The 17,560-nt window shown below is 40.9% G+C and overlaps 2 protein-coding genes across 2 annotated transcripts in view; both read right to left on the reverse strand.

The window, feature by feature from the left end:
- The window catches only part of sephs1 (selenophosphate synthetase 1), a 43,718-nt gene extending 33,454 nt beyond the window's left edge, over window positions 1-10,264 (reverse strand). The window contains exons 1-2 of the mRNA XM_084335609.1: window positions 10,238-10,264; window positions 1,361-1,502 (exon numbers count right to left, since the gene is read on the reverse strand). Coding sequence (XP_084191735.1) covers window positions 1,361-1,456 — 96 coding nt within the window. The 5' untranslated portion in view covers window positions 1,457-1,502; window positions 10,238-10,264. The remainder of the gene's footprint in view (window positions 1-1,360; window positions 1,503-10,237) is intronic.
- Window positions 10,265-15,545: 5,281 nt separating this feature from the next.
- Window positions 15,546-17,560, reverse strand: part of bend7 (BEN domain containing 7) — a gene marked incomplete at both ends in the record, with an annotated part of 14,545 nt that continues 12,530 nt past the window's right edge. Inside the window, one exon of the mRNA XM_084335244.1 lies at window positions 15,546-15,554. Within this exon, the coding sequence (XP_084191370.1) occupies window positions 15,546-15,554 (9 nt within the window). The remainder of the gene's footprint in view (window positions 15,555-17,560) is intronic.

A 17,560-nucleotide genomic window follows, 5' to 3' on the forward strand; every position in this document is an offset into this window, starting at 1 on the left:
CGTTAGCTGGTGGTCCCGAGTGAAGCAGGGACGGCGGAGCTATAGGCTAACGTTAGCTGGTGGTCCCGAGTGAAGCAGGGACGGTGGAAAAGTGAGGAAAGGGGGTGGGTTATATTGACAAGTGACAACGCTTGACAACAGAAGTTTAAACATAACTTCATATTTATTAGTTATTCGTTTCTGTATATCATCCACTGTGACTTTCCATCTCCGTGTTAGACTCTTCCTGTTTACATTCGAGTGTGACGTCATCACCTACGGCAGCTTAGACGATCAAAACGCGAACCTAGAACAAAACCCGGGGGGGGGGGGGGGGGGGGGGCTGGCTCTCTTGTGCGTTCTCGCCCCCTCTCTCTCTCTCGCTCTCTCTCTACATTCAATGATTTAAAGTAGCCAAACGTTACAGACAGTATAAATACTAACTGGATAGTTGATGATAAACATTTAATTTCATTATCTGAAATATTCTAAAATCATTAAGTCTGCTATAAGCCATTATCCCTTTGTGTGTAATTATTATTTTCTCACAGTAGTATATATATATATATATATATATATATATATATATGTGTGTGTGTGTGTGTGTGTGTTTGGCTAAAGTGGATAGAAAACACAGTACTGTGCAAAAAAAGGGCACCCAAGAGTTTTTATATAAATAGTCTTAGATGTAAATAATTTTTTTTATTAGTGTGTCAGTAGACTACTCTTAGTACATTTTCATTAAATATTTTTTTAAAGCATCTTCATGGTTTAATAATGCAAACATATGTTGCAGGGACTTATTATAATCATCATATTGGCGTGACTGTATGCATCAAAGGGTTAAATCAAGCATTTTTAAGTGCTTTAGGAAATGTCAAAATATTGCGATATATATTGTGTATCGTGATATGGCCAAAAAATATCGCAATATCATTTAGAGGCCATATCGCCCAGCCCTACTATAATGGTAAAATAGTTATTTAAAAATGTGCCCCTAAAAAATATTCTTTGCCCCTAAATTTCTCATTTAGGGGCAAGTGTGCCCCTAGTGAAAAAGCTTAGCGTACAGCCCTGCTAGTACTACTGCCAGTTTATAGGTATAGGTATATGTATACCTGTATCACTGTACATATTATATTACAACTCGTGTTCCACCTTACAGGAACCACCAAACTGCGCCAAACCACCAGTAAGGTATGTAATATAAATTCCTCTGCCATCTATCCCATGCTTCTCCTGTTGCCAATAAATACCTTGTAACTCATTTGTGTCTTGTGTTGTCATTGGTGCTGAACTAGTGAAATTCAATCAGGACCTTGTGAATCTAAATCCAATCAAACCGGGTAATGCAAAGATACAGGATCAAAGGCAAGCCCACCTTGCAGCCTGTACCCTTGAGCTCTGCAAAGCGTGTGAGCCTGAAGTTCTTGTCCAGCTCATAGCTTTCTGGGTTAAAGGACTCCCGCACAGACATGACTGGATAAACACTGCGCCTTCACCTCTCAGACCAGCACAGTGACCTGAAGACAACAGGAGGAAAGAAAGTGATGATCAGAAACCCGTCTAGCTTTTAGGACAAAGAAAACATCATTAAAACGCTCAGTACGGTGGGAACTAAGGGTTGTATGTTTTGACAGCCCTTGATGCCGCAATGATGCAACAGTGGGATGCTATCCTACTGAGTAGACTGTATCTTAGAAATTACGGGGATGCAACAAATTTGGACTTGCAATTAAAAATATGTATATATATATCAGGGTTTCCGTTAGAAAAAATTGTTGCCGGTCTCGGTGTCCGGCAAGATTTCCATCTCCCGGACAAATGAGAGAAATTCCGGTCAGTTTATTGAGCTTAAAAACAATTGATAGGCAGGCTATATAAAGAATGACATCCTCAAGGCATTATAATATTTTAACTTAAAACTAGGCTACTTTTGCGTATACAGTCATTATATTCCAAATAAAATAAGTCCCAAGACTCCGTGCTGCTGCGGACTTGAAATCAAATAGGTGTCTGTGCGCAGTCTGCCCGACATGATTAAACAGCAGTCTGTTATAATCACATTTTTCTGAGCTAACGAATTCCGTTATATTGGACATTTGTATTAATTCTATCAAGCGAAGAACTGAGAAAATTGGCAAAGAGTCATTATCGTGAAATATAAACGTTGCGTGATGACTATTATATCTCCGCCTCCATCCCAACGAAGAACCAATAGTATGCAACTGCAGAGCCGCAGAGCCAGCGGCGCTCTCAGGTCCGGTCACAGGCCCGCTCAGCAGCGCCCCCCACCCAACGGCTAAATTGCGAATGGCTGAATTGGAGTATTGCACTGTGCGGGCACAACTGTCAGCTCTGCGGCTCTGCAGTTGCATGCTTCTCGCAAATCTAGCTCCCACTGCCTAACCCAAATGAATCTCGACATTGCTTCACCAATAGTCGTTATCAGAACACTACACACATATCATAATAGAACACACATTGTTGTCATTATTAGACCTGCTTGGTGAAGCAACAATGAAACAAATGTAACTAATACAATTCAAATTGTGCTTAGAGGGAATTATTTCCACCGGAGAGATTTAAATATGTCGGACTTCAACAGATTTTGCCGGTCAAAAAACGGTAATTACCGGACAACGGAAACCCTGATATATATATATATATATATTTTTTTTTATGTATCCGCTTCACAAAAATTTTTACACAAAAAGTTAATAATCTACTGTAGTGCAGTGCACTGACCCCGACAACTCTTTAATGGGAAAACCAGTTTAAAGCCCCAATCAGTACTTTTTGATCATATCAGTGTGGAGCATATTCACATAATATTGTAGATATTTTCCTTTGTTAGGGCTGGGCGATATGGCCAAAGATAAGATATTCCTTTATCGATCCCCTTGGGGAAATTCAGGTGTCATAGGAGCACAGGGGGGGGGGGGGGGTACAGGTATGGACAGGGTAATAGTAAGACAATAAATATACTGTCATGAATTTTTTTACATGATTTGATGTTTTTTATTTTCGTGTCTTACATACAGGTGTATGCCCAGCCCATATGGGCTTACAAGACACATAACAATAAGTATATAATAATATACTTTACCAATTACTTAACAGAAATGACATATAGACCAAGATGGCCACAAGAATAAGAAAATACAAGAAGAAAATACAATAAAACGTAATATAACACAAGCTGTACGCAATGTAAATAAACAAATAAACAAGAGGAATTCAAATACAATTATATAGGATACAGTGTGTTTTGTCTCAAGTGCCATGCCTTCTCCAAAAATCCTGCAAAACCAAAGATGTCCTCCACAAAAAAACAACTCAACATACAACTCTCAGACTGCCAAAACAAATCCGGATTTACTATTTGAATTTTCTCAAATAAAGCCCTCCTCAAAGCGGTGTACAAAGGGCAATAAAAAACAAAATGATATTCATCCTCCACCACTCCCAGATCACACATATGAATATAAAATATGAATAAAAGTACATGGTAGACTAAAGCCATCGGTCGTAGTACACACTGCGCTAGAGTCGTGCAGGGTTTGGTTGTTAAGAGTCAGACATTTTTAACAGTTCTCAAAAATATCCTATCGCAATATTTTCCTTAGTTTTGATGGTATAATGGTATTTTGTTTCCCAGTAGAAATGAAAATGTAGGGCACCCAAGTGGCGACCCATGTAACACGCTGCGTCGCGAAGCGGCCGACCCGGGGCGTCTATGCCAAATACAACGCAGTTTGGTTTCCGGGTTCCTCTGATTGGCCACGACGCCCACGTGACCCCGCGCTGGCACGCCCCCTTATCCACGCCTGCCGCTACTGTGTGTTGCAGCGCGTGGCAGAGGTCCCCTGTGTGTTCTCGCTTCCTCAATTTATACGCATGGAAGTATTGACTACGCCGTAACGAATCATTACAAAAATATACCGTTAACTGGAATATGTTGTTTCTTTACACGTATGTTGGATTATGTAATTGGTTTAGAAACTGGTCTCTGCCAGACGCGAAAAGGTTATTATTATGACTCAACGAGTTGGAGACAAATGATGACCACAACACAATTGCACATCAAACTACGGACATCGCCGCAACGTTACTAGTGGCACCAGCTGGTTCAAACGTTGCGGCGATGTCCGTAGTTTGATGTGCAATTGTGTTGTGGTCATCATTTGTCTCCGACTCGTTGAGTCATAATAATAACCTTTTCGGGCGAAACTGGCAGAGACCTTTTTATCCCACTTTCTCCGCTATTAAAGCTGTAATTATTGACGGTGATGTTCGCTTCTAAACCCACCACCGCTGCAGGACATTGTATTGACTCCGGCTCCGCCGCCGACATTAACAGCGTTCACCCTGATGTAAAGTAGCGATTTTATTGGTTTGTCATGACAAACCAATTACATAATCCAACATATGTGTAAAGAAACAACATATTCCAGTTAACACTTTGGCTGCCTAAGGTTAAATTCATGATATACCATAGATTGCCAGCGCTATTTGTCTATGGAGAAAGTCCCCTTCTTTGCAGGGCTATAACTTTTTAAATTCTATTGCTACATTGCCATTATTAGGGCCCATTCAAAGTCCTATATGTATTGTTCATTGTGTAGCAACGTTAAACTTTTTCATTCACATATTCATAGTAAAGTATGGTCTAATGTATAAGTATGTTTTCATCTCTTTCTGCAGCTTTCTCCAGAACGTGATATATAGCCCCAAATGCATTATATTGATGATGAAATACAGTTTGATGGCAATCAGCGCGATATAAAAAATTTCAACTAGACGTACTTCTAGAAGTTACTACACGTCATCTGATGTTGACCGGATGGGCGAGGGGGCGTTTATAATTCCGTGGGCAGCGTTATACCAATCATCTAATGTGGGTCAAATGTTGATAATAGCAGTTAGTATCGAAGACGGTAACGTTACACGCTCAAACTCACCCCAGTCTCCGCGCGCCGTTGGGCGATCATCGTAGAGTAGAAATTCTATCATTATGGGATGGCGATTTACCCGGTCCATCTCCAGCTTGTATAATGGTATATACGTCCAAATCATGTTGTTTATCGAGTTATTGGCAATCGATCGCTATGTAGCGTGACGAGCCAGAGTCACGGGACATGTACCGAGTGGCCGGAAGCAATACGGACGTCTAGCACAACCTCTATGGCACATCCTGTTTAAGCGATTGCGCCGATCGGCCACCAGATGGCGCTCCTGAACCGCCAGAGAGCTCAGTGGGTCCTGCTGGTGGATCTCAGGCCAGCGGAGGGGACATATGAATCCGATCGCAGATTTTTGAAATATTGATATAAGGACGACGTAAAGCGTCCTCCGGCAACTTGAGCATGGCCGGGAATGACGTCTAAAGACGGTTCCCGGCACCCAAAGTGTTAACCAGGGAGCGAAATTAACTTTTTGACTCACCGGCCAGTGGCGGGTAGATGGGAAGAATCTACCCGCCAAGCATATTTCTTACCTGCCAACTTTTTTTTGATACATTTCTTTTTATTATTATATATAAAAAATGTTTTTTAATAAAATATATATATTATATAATCATACTTGTGATTGTGTTATCTGCGAGACCTCGCCACCTCGCTGTCTGCAAACAGCTCCACTGTCTGTGTGTATACTCGAGTGGCCTCCAGCTCCAGCAAGGATTCTCCGGCGCTGCAGCTGGACCCTAAACGCTACATTCAGCATGCAAAAGGATTCTCCTGAGCTACAGCTGGACCCTATTCAGCAGCCCTCAGCCAGGGACTCGAATACGCATGTTGTTGTTGTAGGACATTGATGCCAGGCGCTATCTGTAGCTACTGCTGGATGGCGTTGGGACCAGTGCATGTGAGCGGATCGGAGCGTGAGCGGCGCGGGGCGCGGAGCGGCCGGTTTTGACGTGAGCGAGGAGTGGGTTTTAAAATGAGTCGGCGCGACGTCCGGAGCGAGAGTTCTCCTCCGCTCCAATCCACTCCAGGCCGCTCACAGTGGTTTAACACTGATGTAATAATATACATGCAGTACAATGCCAAAGCAACAGATGGCGATGTACAAACATGAAGGCCATTTTCAACCAATGAGAAGGGTGAACCTGTGATATCATGTTCAGGCTTCACTCCTCCTCCTTCACTCACTCCTGTTAGAAAAAGTATCGACGCCATTGTTGTTGACGTTAGCTTACATGCTAACGTTAATGGCAGCGACCATAGCATTGTGGCTCGGCTAGCCTATCATCGCTTAATAGAGCTAGTGAATGGATAAACAACGTTATTTAACATTGCAGAATGGGTACAATTACAATGCGGCTCAATACAAACAATTGTTAAGGGGCCCAGGGGGTGTAGACTGTTGTAGTTTGAGCTAATTTACACCATGCTCCAAAAAAAAAAAAAAAAAAAAACTGCCGAGCGATCTGGCGCGGGGAGCGCTCGATTCAAGGTGAGCGGGGAGCGAGCGGAGAGCGACTTGGGGGCGGGATCAACATGAGCGATTAGCGGAGCGGACCAAGCTTTAAAGAGCGAAGAGCGGATTTCTCGGCCGCGCCGATCCGCTCACGTGGCCTGGTTGGGACAACGCCTCAGTGAACTATTTAGTTTACTGCGACATTTCGTAGTGACTAGTGAGCTACCTAGCCAACGGAGGTATTATGCACTGGACTATTGCTGGAGGATTTGTTGATGTCTGGAGCTATCAGTAGCTAGCCGGCTGGATAACGTTACACAATGCCTCATGTATTAAACTAAGTGAATAGTTGACTGGGTCATTTTGTAACGGTAGCTAACGTTATCTCACGAAGGTCCCACACTGACTAGACTAACGTCACGGCAATAGCCTCTGTTTACATGCAGGCATACAGAAACAGGTGGGGAGGGGAGAGCAGCAGCAGCAGCAGCAGCAGCAGTGCGCGGTGCGCTGCATGTCTGTGCTGAGACAGCGAGTGAGAACTCCGCTAAAGAATTGGATCATGATTTTCGGTTTTCACATGACTATTTGATTGCCCGCCACACGGCGGTCAGACCTCTCAGTGGGAGGCGCCAAACGTAAAAACTGAGCACAAATGGCGGGTGGCGCTCTCTAGTTTCGGTCCCTGCAGTTAACGGTATATTTTTTTAATGATTCGTTACGGCGTAGTAAATACTTCCATGCGTATAAATTGAGGACGCGAGAAGAACACACAGGGGACCTCTGCCGCGCGCTGCAACACACAGTAGCGGCAGCAGGGAACAAACTTAACTTTTTGACTTACCAGCCATTAGGCTGGTAGATTTTTAAAAGTACCAGCCGGGCAGATTTTTTACTAGCCAAAAATTATAAATAGCTTTTTAGTATATCGCCATGTGTTATTATTACATATAATACTCTCATATGCTATTTTCAATTAATATCATAAACAACATAAGGAATATTAGTATAATTTTGAGTGGACTGAAGGAATGAGTCAGCGTTAAGTTTTAAATGCAAATAATTTATTGAAACATAGAAGTGGGGTCGGGACACAAGTAATAACTATTTTATTTCAATTTTTTTAACTGTTTTAACCATGTAGTGTAGCACTTTGGGATCCCAGTGAACAAAAAGTGCATTACAAATCCAATCTATTATTATTATTAGTATGTGTGGCTGCCGCCCTGGCGGACATCTGTGCTCTACTGAGTGCACCTTTCTTGTCTAGAGAGAGAGCGCTGATTCCCCGTAGCTGAACAGGGTTGCATTTTGTCAACACAAGTTGGAACCCTGGAGGAAGCGATATAAGGAAACGAATTGCTCCGCTAATCGCTCATGTTGACCCCGCCCCCAAGTCACTCTCCGCTCGCTCACCTTGAATCGAGCGCTCCCCGCTCCACATCGCTCGGCAGATTTTTATTTTTTTTGGAGCATGGTGCAAATTAGCTCAAACTACAACAGTCTACACCCCCTGGGCCCCTTAACAATTGTTTGTATTGAGCCGCATTGTAATTGTACCCATTCTGCAATGTTAAATAACGTTGTTTATCCATTCACTAGCTCTATTAAGCGATGATAGCTAGCCTAGCCACAATGCTATGGTCGCTGCCATTAACGTTAGCATGTAAGCTAACGACAACAACAATGACGTCAAAACCTTTTCTAACAGGATGTGAGTGACAAAGCCTGAACAGGATATCACAGGTTCACCCTTCTCATTGGTTGAAAATGGCCTTCATGTTTGTACATCGCCATCTGTTGCTTTGGCATTGTACTACATGTATATTACATCAGTGTTAAACCACTGTGAGTGGCCTGGAGGGAGTGGATTGGAGCGGAGGAGAAGCGGTAGATGCAGTGTATTTTGTTAGCCGCCAGGTGGCGGGCAGACCTTAAATTCTAATCGCCAAAGAATAAATCTACAAGCCAATGGCGCTGGGCGTGTAACTATTTTGTACCCTGAGCGGCAGGCGCGGATAAGGGGGCGTGCCAGCGCGGGGTCACGTGGGCGTCGTGGCCAATCAGAGGAACCCGGAAACCGAACTGCGTTGTATTTGGCATAGACGCCGACCCGGGTTCGATTCCCGGACCCGGCGTCCTTTGCCGAATGTCTTCCCCCCGCTCTGTCTCCCGTTCTTCCTGTCTCTCTCTCTACCGGACTGCCCGGTAGTACAAACAAACAAATAAAAAAATCGACCAAAAACATAATAAAAAAATGACAATGTAATATGACAAAACTAATTTAAGCATTTTCTTGTAATACATTTATCTTGACGCTAAGTAATTCAAAATGGTCTATTTTATTCTACATTTTTGTAATACTTCAGCAAGTTTTGATTTTTATCTTAACAATATGTATATAATAATGATATTATCGTAAACAACGGTACAGTAAAAACCCATTCCTTTGCATGGATCCATGACGGACGGTATACCTTCATTATTCAATATACTACACAGCCCCATTTGTTTACCTTTGGATCACAGATCTGGCTTTTCAAGAAACAGCCTGGCATATACTGTACTAGTGGTATTACTGATATAGACTTTATGATACTTTTTTACGACAGTGCCAAGCAGGCATGCAGCTGTATATTACACTCAGAAAATAGCAACATGCTCTGGTGATGCACAAAAAACACTTGTTGTAAAAACGCTTGCATATACCTGGATTTAAATCAGACCTAAGATTCTTAACACAAGCAATGAATGGACAGATACAATGGCATTAACAGACAGACACTTGGCTGAGATGACAATGGGATTTGGAGTTGGAATCATAAAGTTTGTAAACACATAATGGTGATGAATCTATACGATAGTATGAAAGCTATACGATGCGCTAGAGGGGCCTTGTGCATTTGGGGGCGTTCAAGATACAGAATGCTGCAAAGTTGATGAAGCTAACGTACATCTAGGCTTAGGTTGACACTTGTACACAATGCATGATGTTGTAGCCTACTCCAGAGTCTCCAGCCACGAACACTACAAATTACTTGGTATACATAATGTATTATTATTATTATTAGTCTATTTTAAAACTGCCACAGAATCAACCCGTAAACAAAGAGGCCTATTTGGGATATTTAGATCCTAATGTGAAAGACTGATTTGCCTTACCATGGCCCTATTTGCTGCTATCTATTTTATGCTCGTTGTATCATGTCTGCACTTTATGTATTCATCTACCTATTATGCCTGTCTTTTTACTGATGCGAAGCACTTAGAGCTGCAATTCTTGTATGAAAGGTGCTATACAAATAAAGTGTATGCTTATTAAAACTAAAAGGCGGTAGCTGCTTTGCAGCAGATGCATGTGTCCCCCCCATGCTGCCAGAGGCACCTAGCAGGGTTGCAGCTAGCAGCATGCACTGATCAATGCGTGACTTGATGAGCATAAGTAACGAGAGCTGTGCACTTGAAAAAACAACAGCGGCTCGTTCAGCTTCCACTCGTAATAACGACTGAACCTGCACGGCACGTTTGAACTTCGACGTACAATTGCAAACAGAAGACAGTTGCAACATTTTAACTTAAAAAGTTGCCGGAAAGCATACAACAAAAATGTCGGCGGCGGAAAAAATTAACCCCTTATTGTCCCGCGCCATGCGAGGTGTGCAACATCACAGCTTGTATCAATAAAACAACCCTACTCGTGTAATTTATGCAAACTTTATAGTTATATGTTGCATTACAGATATTTCCAGTAGTCCTATTTGCGGTTTTAGGACCAAAGCAGAGTTATATTCCTGCAACATTTCCCCTTTAATTGCTTTCACCAGTTTATCCTTACCAGTTTGGCGTTAGCGGCGGATCCGTGCTATCTCTGATGGAAGAGCGGAGACGCGACCAGAATGCATTGAGGGGGAAATCGGGTGTCGGCGAAGAAAGCCTGACTGTAAATAAAGCGATTTTATTTTGTTGTCTCACAACTAAATATATGAGATACCAGCTGCTGAGCACCATTCGCTACATGGAAATTAATACACAGGTTTGATTGTATTACAACCTCAAAAAAGAGATCATGATTCACAATTCAAAGGGGGAAAACGTAGGCTCTCAAAGGGTCCTTAGGAAGCACTCTGGCGGCTTTAACATCCCCTTTAATGACCTGTGAAGTCTGGCAAGAAAAACTCTACAATGGGGTGTACCTTTAATTTACTATTTCCCTCCAATTAGACATATTATATATCACAGCTAGTTAACGGTGCCTAATGTTTAAAGATGTCTACTAACACGTCGTTTTCTATTTAGGTACTGTTTACCTGCAACCTAAACTTAGTTTGACCCTTTTGTGTTGTACTTTGTTCTATTTTATTTGAGATTTTGTTTAATTATTTTTATTATCCCCTTGCCCTTCAAAATCCCATTTGCCTCCTGACGGTCAATAATAATGTCTTCTGAATTGGACAATAAAGACTCAATACAAAATCAAATAAATCATAATTTACTATCCCCTGGTCAGTGTGTTATCCTATTATAAATAGTAACATATTTAAAATGTTCAGTTAGCTTAATAGGCTGCTTCGTGTGCATAATATAAAGCATGTTTGATTGATTGATTGAAAATTGTATTAACAGATTGCAGAATGGGTACAGTACAGTACAGCTCAATACATACAAATGTTAAGGGGATGCAGACCAGAGAAAGACTTTCGTCTTGTTTACATCAGGGTGCCCCATTTTCAATTCATCATGATTGATTGATTGATTGAAAAGTTTATTAACAGATTGCAGAATGGGTACAGTACAGTACAGCTCAATACATACAATTGTTAAGAGGATGCAGACCTGAGAAAGACTTTCGTCTTGTTTCCATCAGGGTCCCCCATCATAACATATATGACACACACGACATACAGATAGACAGTACTGCTACATCTATTATTTATGACATACCAGATTTGCAAATACAGTACTGTTTGTGATACAAAAAGTGTCCAGAAAAGAGTGTATATACATTTGACGTAGAAACTGTACATTGGAGGAGGTTGGGTAGGTGGGGTGGGGGGGGACTGTACATTGGAGGTGGGGGGGGGGGACACTGTACATTGGAATACTGACAAAGCCATACTTGGTCATTTACTGTACAACTGGGTTAGGACATTTGTAGGGGCCAGTTTCGAATTGCAGTCTCCCGTAGGTGTTCTTTGAGAGTGTTTTTGAAAGTGGGTAGTGATTCACATTCCTTTACAGCTTTGGGTAGGGCATTCCACATTGATGTGGCATAATTGCTAAACGTGTTTAGTCCCTTGTTTGAGCCGAATCTGGGTTTAACATGATTTGTGGAGCTCCCTCTGGTGTTGTGATCGTGTTATTCACTGACCTTTGGGAAGTATTTTGACATGTACATGGGTACCTTGGTCGTGTAGTGTATCTTGTAGACCAGGCCCATTGCAAGTTGCTGTACTCTGTCGTCTACTCTAAGCCATCCTAGGTTGTCAAAGTGGGTAGGGGTGAGGTGGGTTCTAGGAGTCAGGTCAAGCAGTAGTCTGACTAGTTTGTTTGAGATGTTTGTAATTTGGTTTTTAGTGCCTTTGAGGTGCTTTGGTACCATGAGGTGCAAGCATAGTCGTAGTACTCTTGAATGAGTGCTCCTGCCAGAGTCTTCAGGGTATTCTTGTTTACCAGAGAGGAGATCCGGTACAAGAATTGAGTTCGTTGGTTGACTTTTTTTTATTACATTGGATGCCATTTTGTCACAGGAAAGAATGTAACTTATAACTGCATGTCACTATAATAATAGGCCTATGCATTCTATATTGTAGATGGCCTAAGACAACACAATACGGAATTTCAGGAACAAAACACAACAAGCTTAATATAATCAATATTTAATGATACAACTGTGCAGATACAAGTAGCTCAATAAACAGAAATGAAAAATACTATAGTTTTGTCACAGAATTTACAACAATAGCGCTGAAATGCACATTCTAATAAAGGAAAAATTTGAACATATTTTTGGTCTTTTTGCATATTCTAATTATACAAAGCTTGCCAAAACTATAATGAATATATTTATTTTCTGTCATTTCTGGAAGCAAGGTGGATGCTGTACTACACATTACACCCATCAACGTATGTTCACTTAAAGGCACACTCAACATTGGACATTTTTCCTTAAATATGCACTAACTAGAGCCCCTTTCACTTTCAGGCACTGCTAGTGATTTTCACTATTCACACATGCAGCTACTTTCAGGAACATTTCCATCTTGCGCTTATTCACACATTCGATTGCTATGCCGGAATAGATGGGGCAAGGCCGGATGTATGTTTAATGTACGCAGTGGAAGACATCTCTTGTTTGTTTTTTGGCATAATTGTTATCTTAAATATGTATATATATTTTTTTAAGTATTCATCTTAAAGGTGCAGTATGTAGTTTTTCAAATGGGTATTCAATTTACATTTAGTCATGACGCTTTTATCAAAAGCGACTTAAAAGTTATATATGACAAGTCATCAGGAAGGGCACAACTCTATCAGCTGAGTAACAATGTTCATCAAAGTGTTGAGTGCTACAGTGTAGGTTAGTATATTAGGACAAGTGCATGACAGTAAGGTTAGTTAGTTATGGTTCGATTTTTTTAAATGATTTTTATAAAAAATGTCCTCACTATTTATAATTAGTGTCAGCGAGTGCGCTCCCTCACTTCCTAAAATAGCACTACAAAACATGTAGCTTTGTTAACAAATCACCCGCTAAAGAAATGGCAGCCATACATCAGAGCGGCAATACGTCATCCTCACTGAATTCTGATCGCTACGCCTCTTTTTTGGAGAAGACAACTCAAGGAATGAACAGGGATTAGATGTTTATTCATAAACTACACCTTTAGGACAAAACACAGCTATATAAATCACGCCAAAGACTATCAAGGCCCAGTCATTACCTCTTAGATTTAAGTCACTTGGCGATTCATAAACGTGATATTAAATGTCCAGGTAGGGAAATGTGCTGGAAATGTTCCTGAACACTTCAGGGATAAACTGCAAGTGTGAATGTTTTTTCTTTTTCTCCATTCCATTGGAATGAGAGCCATGTAGACTCAACCACACACAGTTACATGGAATAAATTAGTAATTGAATTATTGAGTCTATGAAGTCATCCCAATGCGGACAACCGAGGGAAGCAACAGTTGTGATTGGAGGATCAATAAAAGAGGGCGGGGCTTGAGATGGGTCAATTGCACGTGGTCGAGAGTACACAGTCGTTGTTTCAAATCATCGAAAACATCTTCAACTAGTACATCTTTAAAATCCAACTCGTGCAAAATAGATAAACACTGTTACCTGAATTGTACAAATTAAACAGTATTCTCTCTGTGTTACTACAGGCTAGAGATCAGATAACCAACAGATAGTGCCTTGAATGCTATAAACAGTTTATTGAACATGAAAACAAGTACGTTTTGATCACGGTATTTTCCACGGTCACCTAGCAACGCTGCTTGTAATCTGACATCTAATGATGCTCGAGAAGTGAAGAGTATTTTGGAAGTTCAAGATTTATGTGTCTAAACTAACAGTCGCAAAGAGACACAGAAGGCAGTGTGTGTGTGAGTGTGTTTGTGTGAGAGAGTTTCATTCACCAACCTAATTAATCATAATTTGGTCCATTTGTGTTAATGTTTTTCTTTACAACCACAACACAAAGCAGTCACAGCTGTAACGGAAAACATCTAAAGTGGCACAACATGTTAGAGGAGTAACGTAGACAGTATGCAGCAGCTACTCCGTCGCAGGGCCTCAGTGCTTCTGTCAACCAGTCACATTCTCCAACCCCTCCACTGCACCTGTATCCTTGCTATAGTCACAGCCTGGAGAGAAGAGGAAAGAAGAAGTTGTACAGTATAAGATAAATATTATCATTATTATAATGATGATGATGATTATTATTATTATTATTATGATCATCATTGCTATTATTATTATTATTATTATTATTATTATTATTATTATTATTATTATTATTATTATTATTATTATTATTATTATTATTATTATTATTATTATTATTATTATTATTATTATTATTATTATTATTATTATTATTATTATATCAGTAATACTGTAACTGTTGCACAACAAAACCACACTGAACATCTGGATTATTAGAATTATATGTATGTAAAATATTTGACTGGATTAAAAAAAAACTATAATTTGTGTGTGTCTGTGTGTACCGGTACATGCAACACATCACAACACTGGTGGAATGGAATCTTGGAACATTCAAATGACTGGCTGGCTCTTAGGGTTCCTCCAGTTTGCTCTGAACCATGCGTCCAACACCTGGAATGCCCTCCAACTGACTCTGAAGCTGAAGGTTTTTCCGTCTCTTGCTGAATTTAAAAGTATGATCCGACCACTGTGTGTCGACTTGTAACTGTTTTAGCTGATTTCTTTCTTTATTGTTTAATATATATTTATTGTGCCTATATGTATGAAATTGCTGATAAACTATATGTCTTGTTTTGTAAGCCTGTTGTTGCTGTAAATGAGGGTAACCTCAGTGTCTTACGAGTTGAAATAAAGGTTTGAAATTAAATTAAATGAAAGTGTACGTGCACGTGCATATGTGCATGTATGTGTGGGATACCAGTTATATCACAGCAGTCTCTCCTCCCTACTCACATTATTGAGATACAAGAAAGAGACAATACTGTGAGAGAGACAGTGAAAAGGCGATAAGAGGGAGGCGGCGCATGGTGTGAAGATAATTAGCTGACATTTTGGGAAGCTGCGTGAGAATGTCAGGGGGATGACAGCTGTCCAATCCAAGGTGAACAACGCGAGTTGTTGAGTGTGTGCGTGTCTGTGTATGTAGTATGTGTGTGTGTGAGAGAGTGAATTAATTAATTCATGCATTTTATATTAATGTGTCATGCCACCTACATTAAAATAGCTTCCAGCATTGCTGATCAGACATCAGAATGACTTTGCCAGTCTTTTGGGCCAGTAGCCATTAGGCTCCACAACTGCTGCCAATTGTTGACGGCTGGTGAACTTGTCTGCATATGTACTGTATGCTTATATAGCTTACCCATCTGGTTCATACTTGTGCAAGTTCCATTCATAAGATCTTCAGCATCTACAGCGTCTGGTAAACCAAAAGAGCAAGAGAGATTAAAGGAGCAGTTCACCCAAAATAAAAGTGAACTCCCTTTCGCCTAGTTCTGTAGTTATCTCCTTCACTGCAATACAATTGAGCTGAATGGCACTTCATTATCATGGGGGTGTACTTCGGTGTTCCTACAGGAAACTGCTCACGGCAAGGTCTGTGGATTATCTTAGTAACTGGGTCAGGATTTATGGAAAGGGACATTGCTTTTGAGTTTTTCAAATGTCTTATTTTGGTGCTTCGAGCGCCACAAACCGAGTGCCATTCAGGTTCATTGTATTGGAGTGAAGGCAGAAATCTCAACTGCAGATATCTCCAAAAACGAGGCCAATCACAAAAAAACGATCTGGATGGATAGCCGTAAAACTCAAAATAAAAGCAGAGTCCCTAGACACCTGTATCAAATAAAGGTGTATTTTTTACTAATAAAAGCAAGCCTCAATTAGAAGCCCGTTCTGTTTATCTGGTTGCCATTGACGCTGCAAAACAGTTTTTTATGTTCACCTTCTGAGCCTCTATGTCACCAACATCTTTATTTAATCACATTTTTGTCAATGTGTACATGCTGGTATTTGTCATGCAAGTAATATTCATACTGGTTTTGCAATTATAAACACGTTTCGCAATTATGCCACATCAATGTGGAACGCCCTACCCACAGCTGTAAAGGAATGTGAATCACTACCCACTTTCAAAACCACTCTCAAAGAGCACCTACGGGAGACTGCAATTCGAAACTGCCCCCTGTAAATGTCCTAACCCAACCCCCTCCAATGTACAATAAATGTCCTAACCCCAACCCCCTCCAATGTACAAGATCTTTATGCAAAAGGAATTAGACGCCGGTCCCATATAGATGCCTGTTCCAAATAAAGGCAGGGTGAGTTCAGTGATTGAAGCGAATACAAGCCTGGGCTATTAATTTAAGTTAATTAAAACTTTTGGTGAACCACCCCTTTAACACTTTGAGCGCCACGCCGGGTTTTCCTTTTTACCCGCTGAATGCCACCATCGGCGCCAATGTTAACGTTAATATCGCCTAATCTATGTTTTAAATTATGGCTATGTGTCTAATCTGCCCATCGCATTATCAAAGACTATTTTCCAGTCAGTGCTGTCAAGGCAGATTGTTTTTTTATCGCGTCATTTCCGTTTCAGAGCATTTAGAAAAGCACCTGTTTTCAGATAAAAAACAGCCCATTATGGACCATTCTATGAAAATCGTCCTTTACTGGAATATTCCACAACGTTGATATTCGTCGGCCTTTTTATGAATCGTTTTCAAATAAACGCTAGATGATCAATATTATATGTGCACGCAAGCACATTCGGGTCGCGCACGGATAATCGCTGCGTTGATTTCCTCTCGGACTTTTACAGTGAAACCGAAAGAGTCCATTTCACAAAACAGCCTATAACTTCATCAAAATTAGTCTGATTATCCTAACACTGATAACATAGAGTCCTTACCTGACATCAGATGGTATCCAACTGGTATATTCCAATTCCTGATCACCATTAGAAAAAATCGATAAGTGTATGGATCCAACGCGATACAGTAGAACTCCATGATCAGCGGGGCTCAGACGCTCCAGAATGAACTGTGGTAACCCCGGCTGGATCAGTGGACTGGAAAATGTGGAGTACCGGATTTTTTTCCCCATCCATTTTCATTGAGTCCATTCCAAAATCCCTTATGTCATCTGAAAGACGATAAGGGGCGCTTTTTTCCACATATAATCTCAGACGGAGCTCGTGTATACTCGGGTAGGCTCGCGTGATGCAATATGATTTCAGATCGCTAAAAATAAAAAAATTCAGAGAAATCTCGTGAGTGGCTTTCAACCACATAAAAATAAACCCGAGATATCTCGTGAGTGGCACTCAAAGTGTTAAGTATAAGACACATGCACACTGAATAATGAGTACACAGCATCTGTACATTACCTCTCTTCAGTCTCCTCCTGGCCAGCTTGATTTGGTCT

This window comes from Notolepis coatsorum (genome assembly GCF_963971535.1).
Source record: "Notolepis coatsorum genome assembly, chromosome: 18".
In the NCBI taxonomy this organism is placed as follows: Eukaryota; Metazoa; Chordata; class Actinopteri; order Aulopiformes; family Paralepididae; genus Notolepis; species Notolepis coatsorum.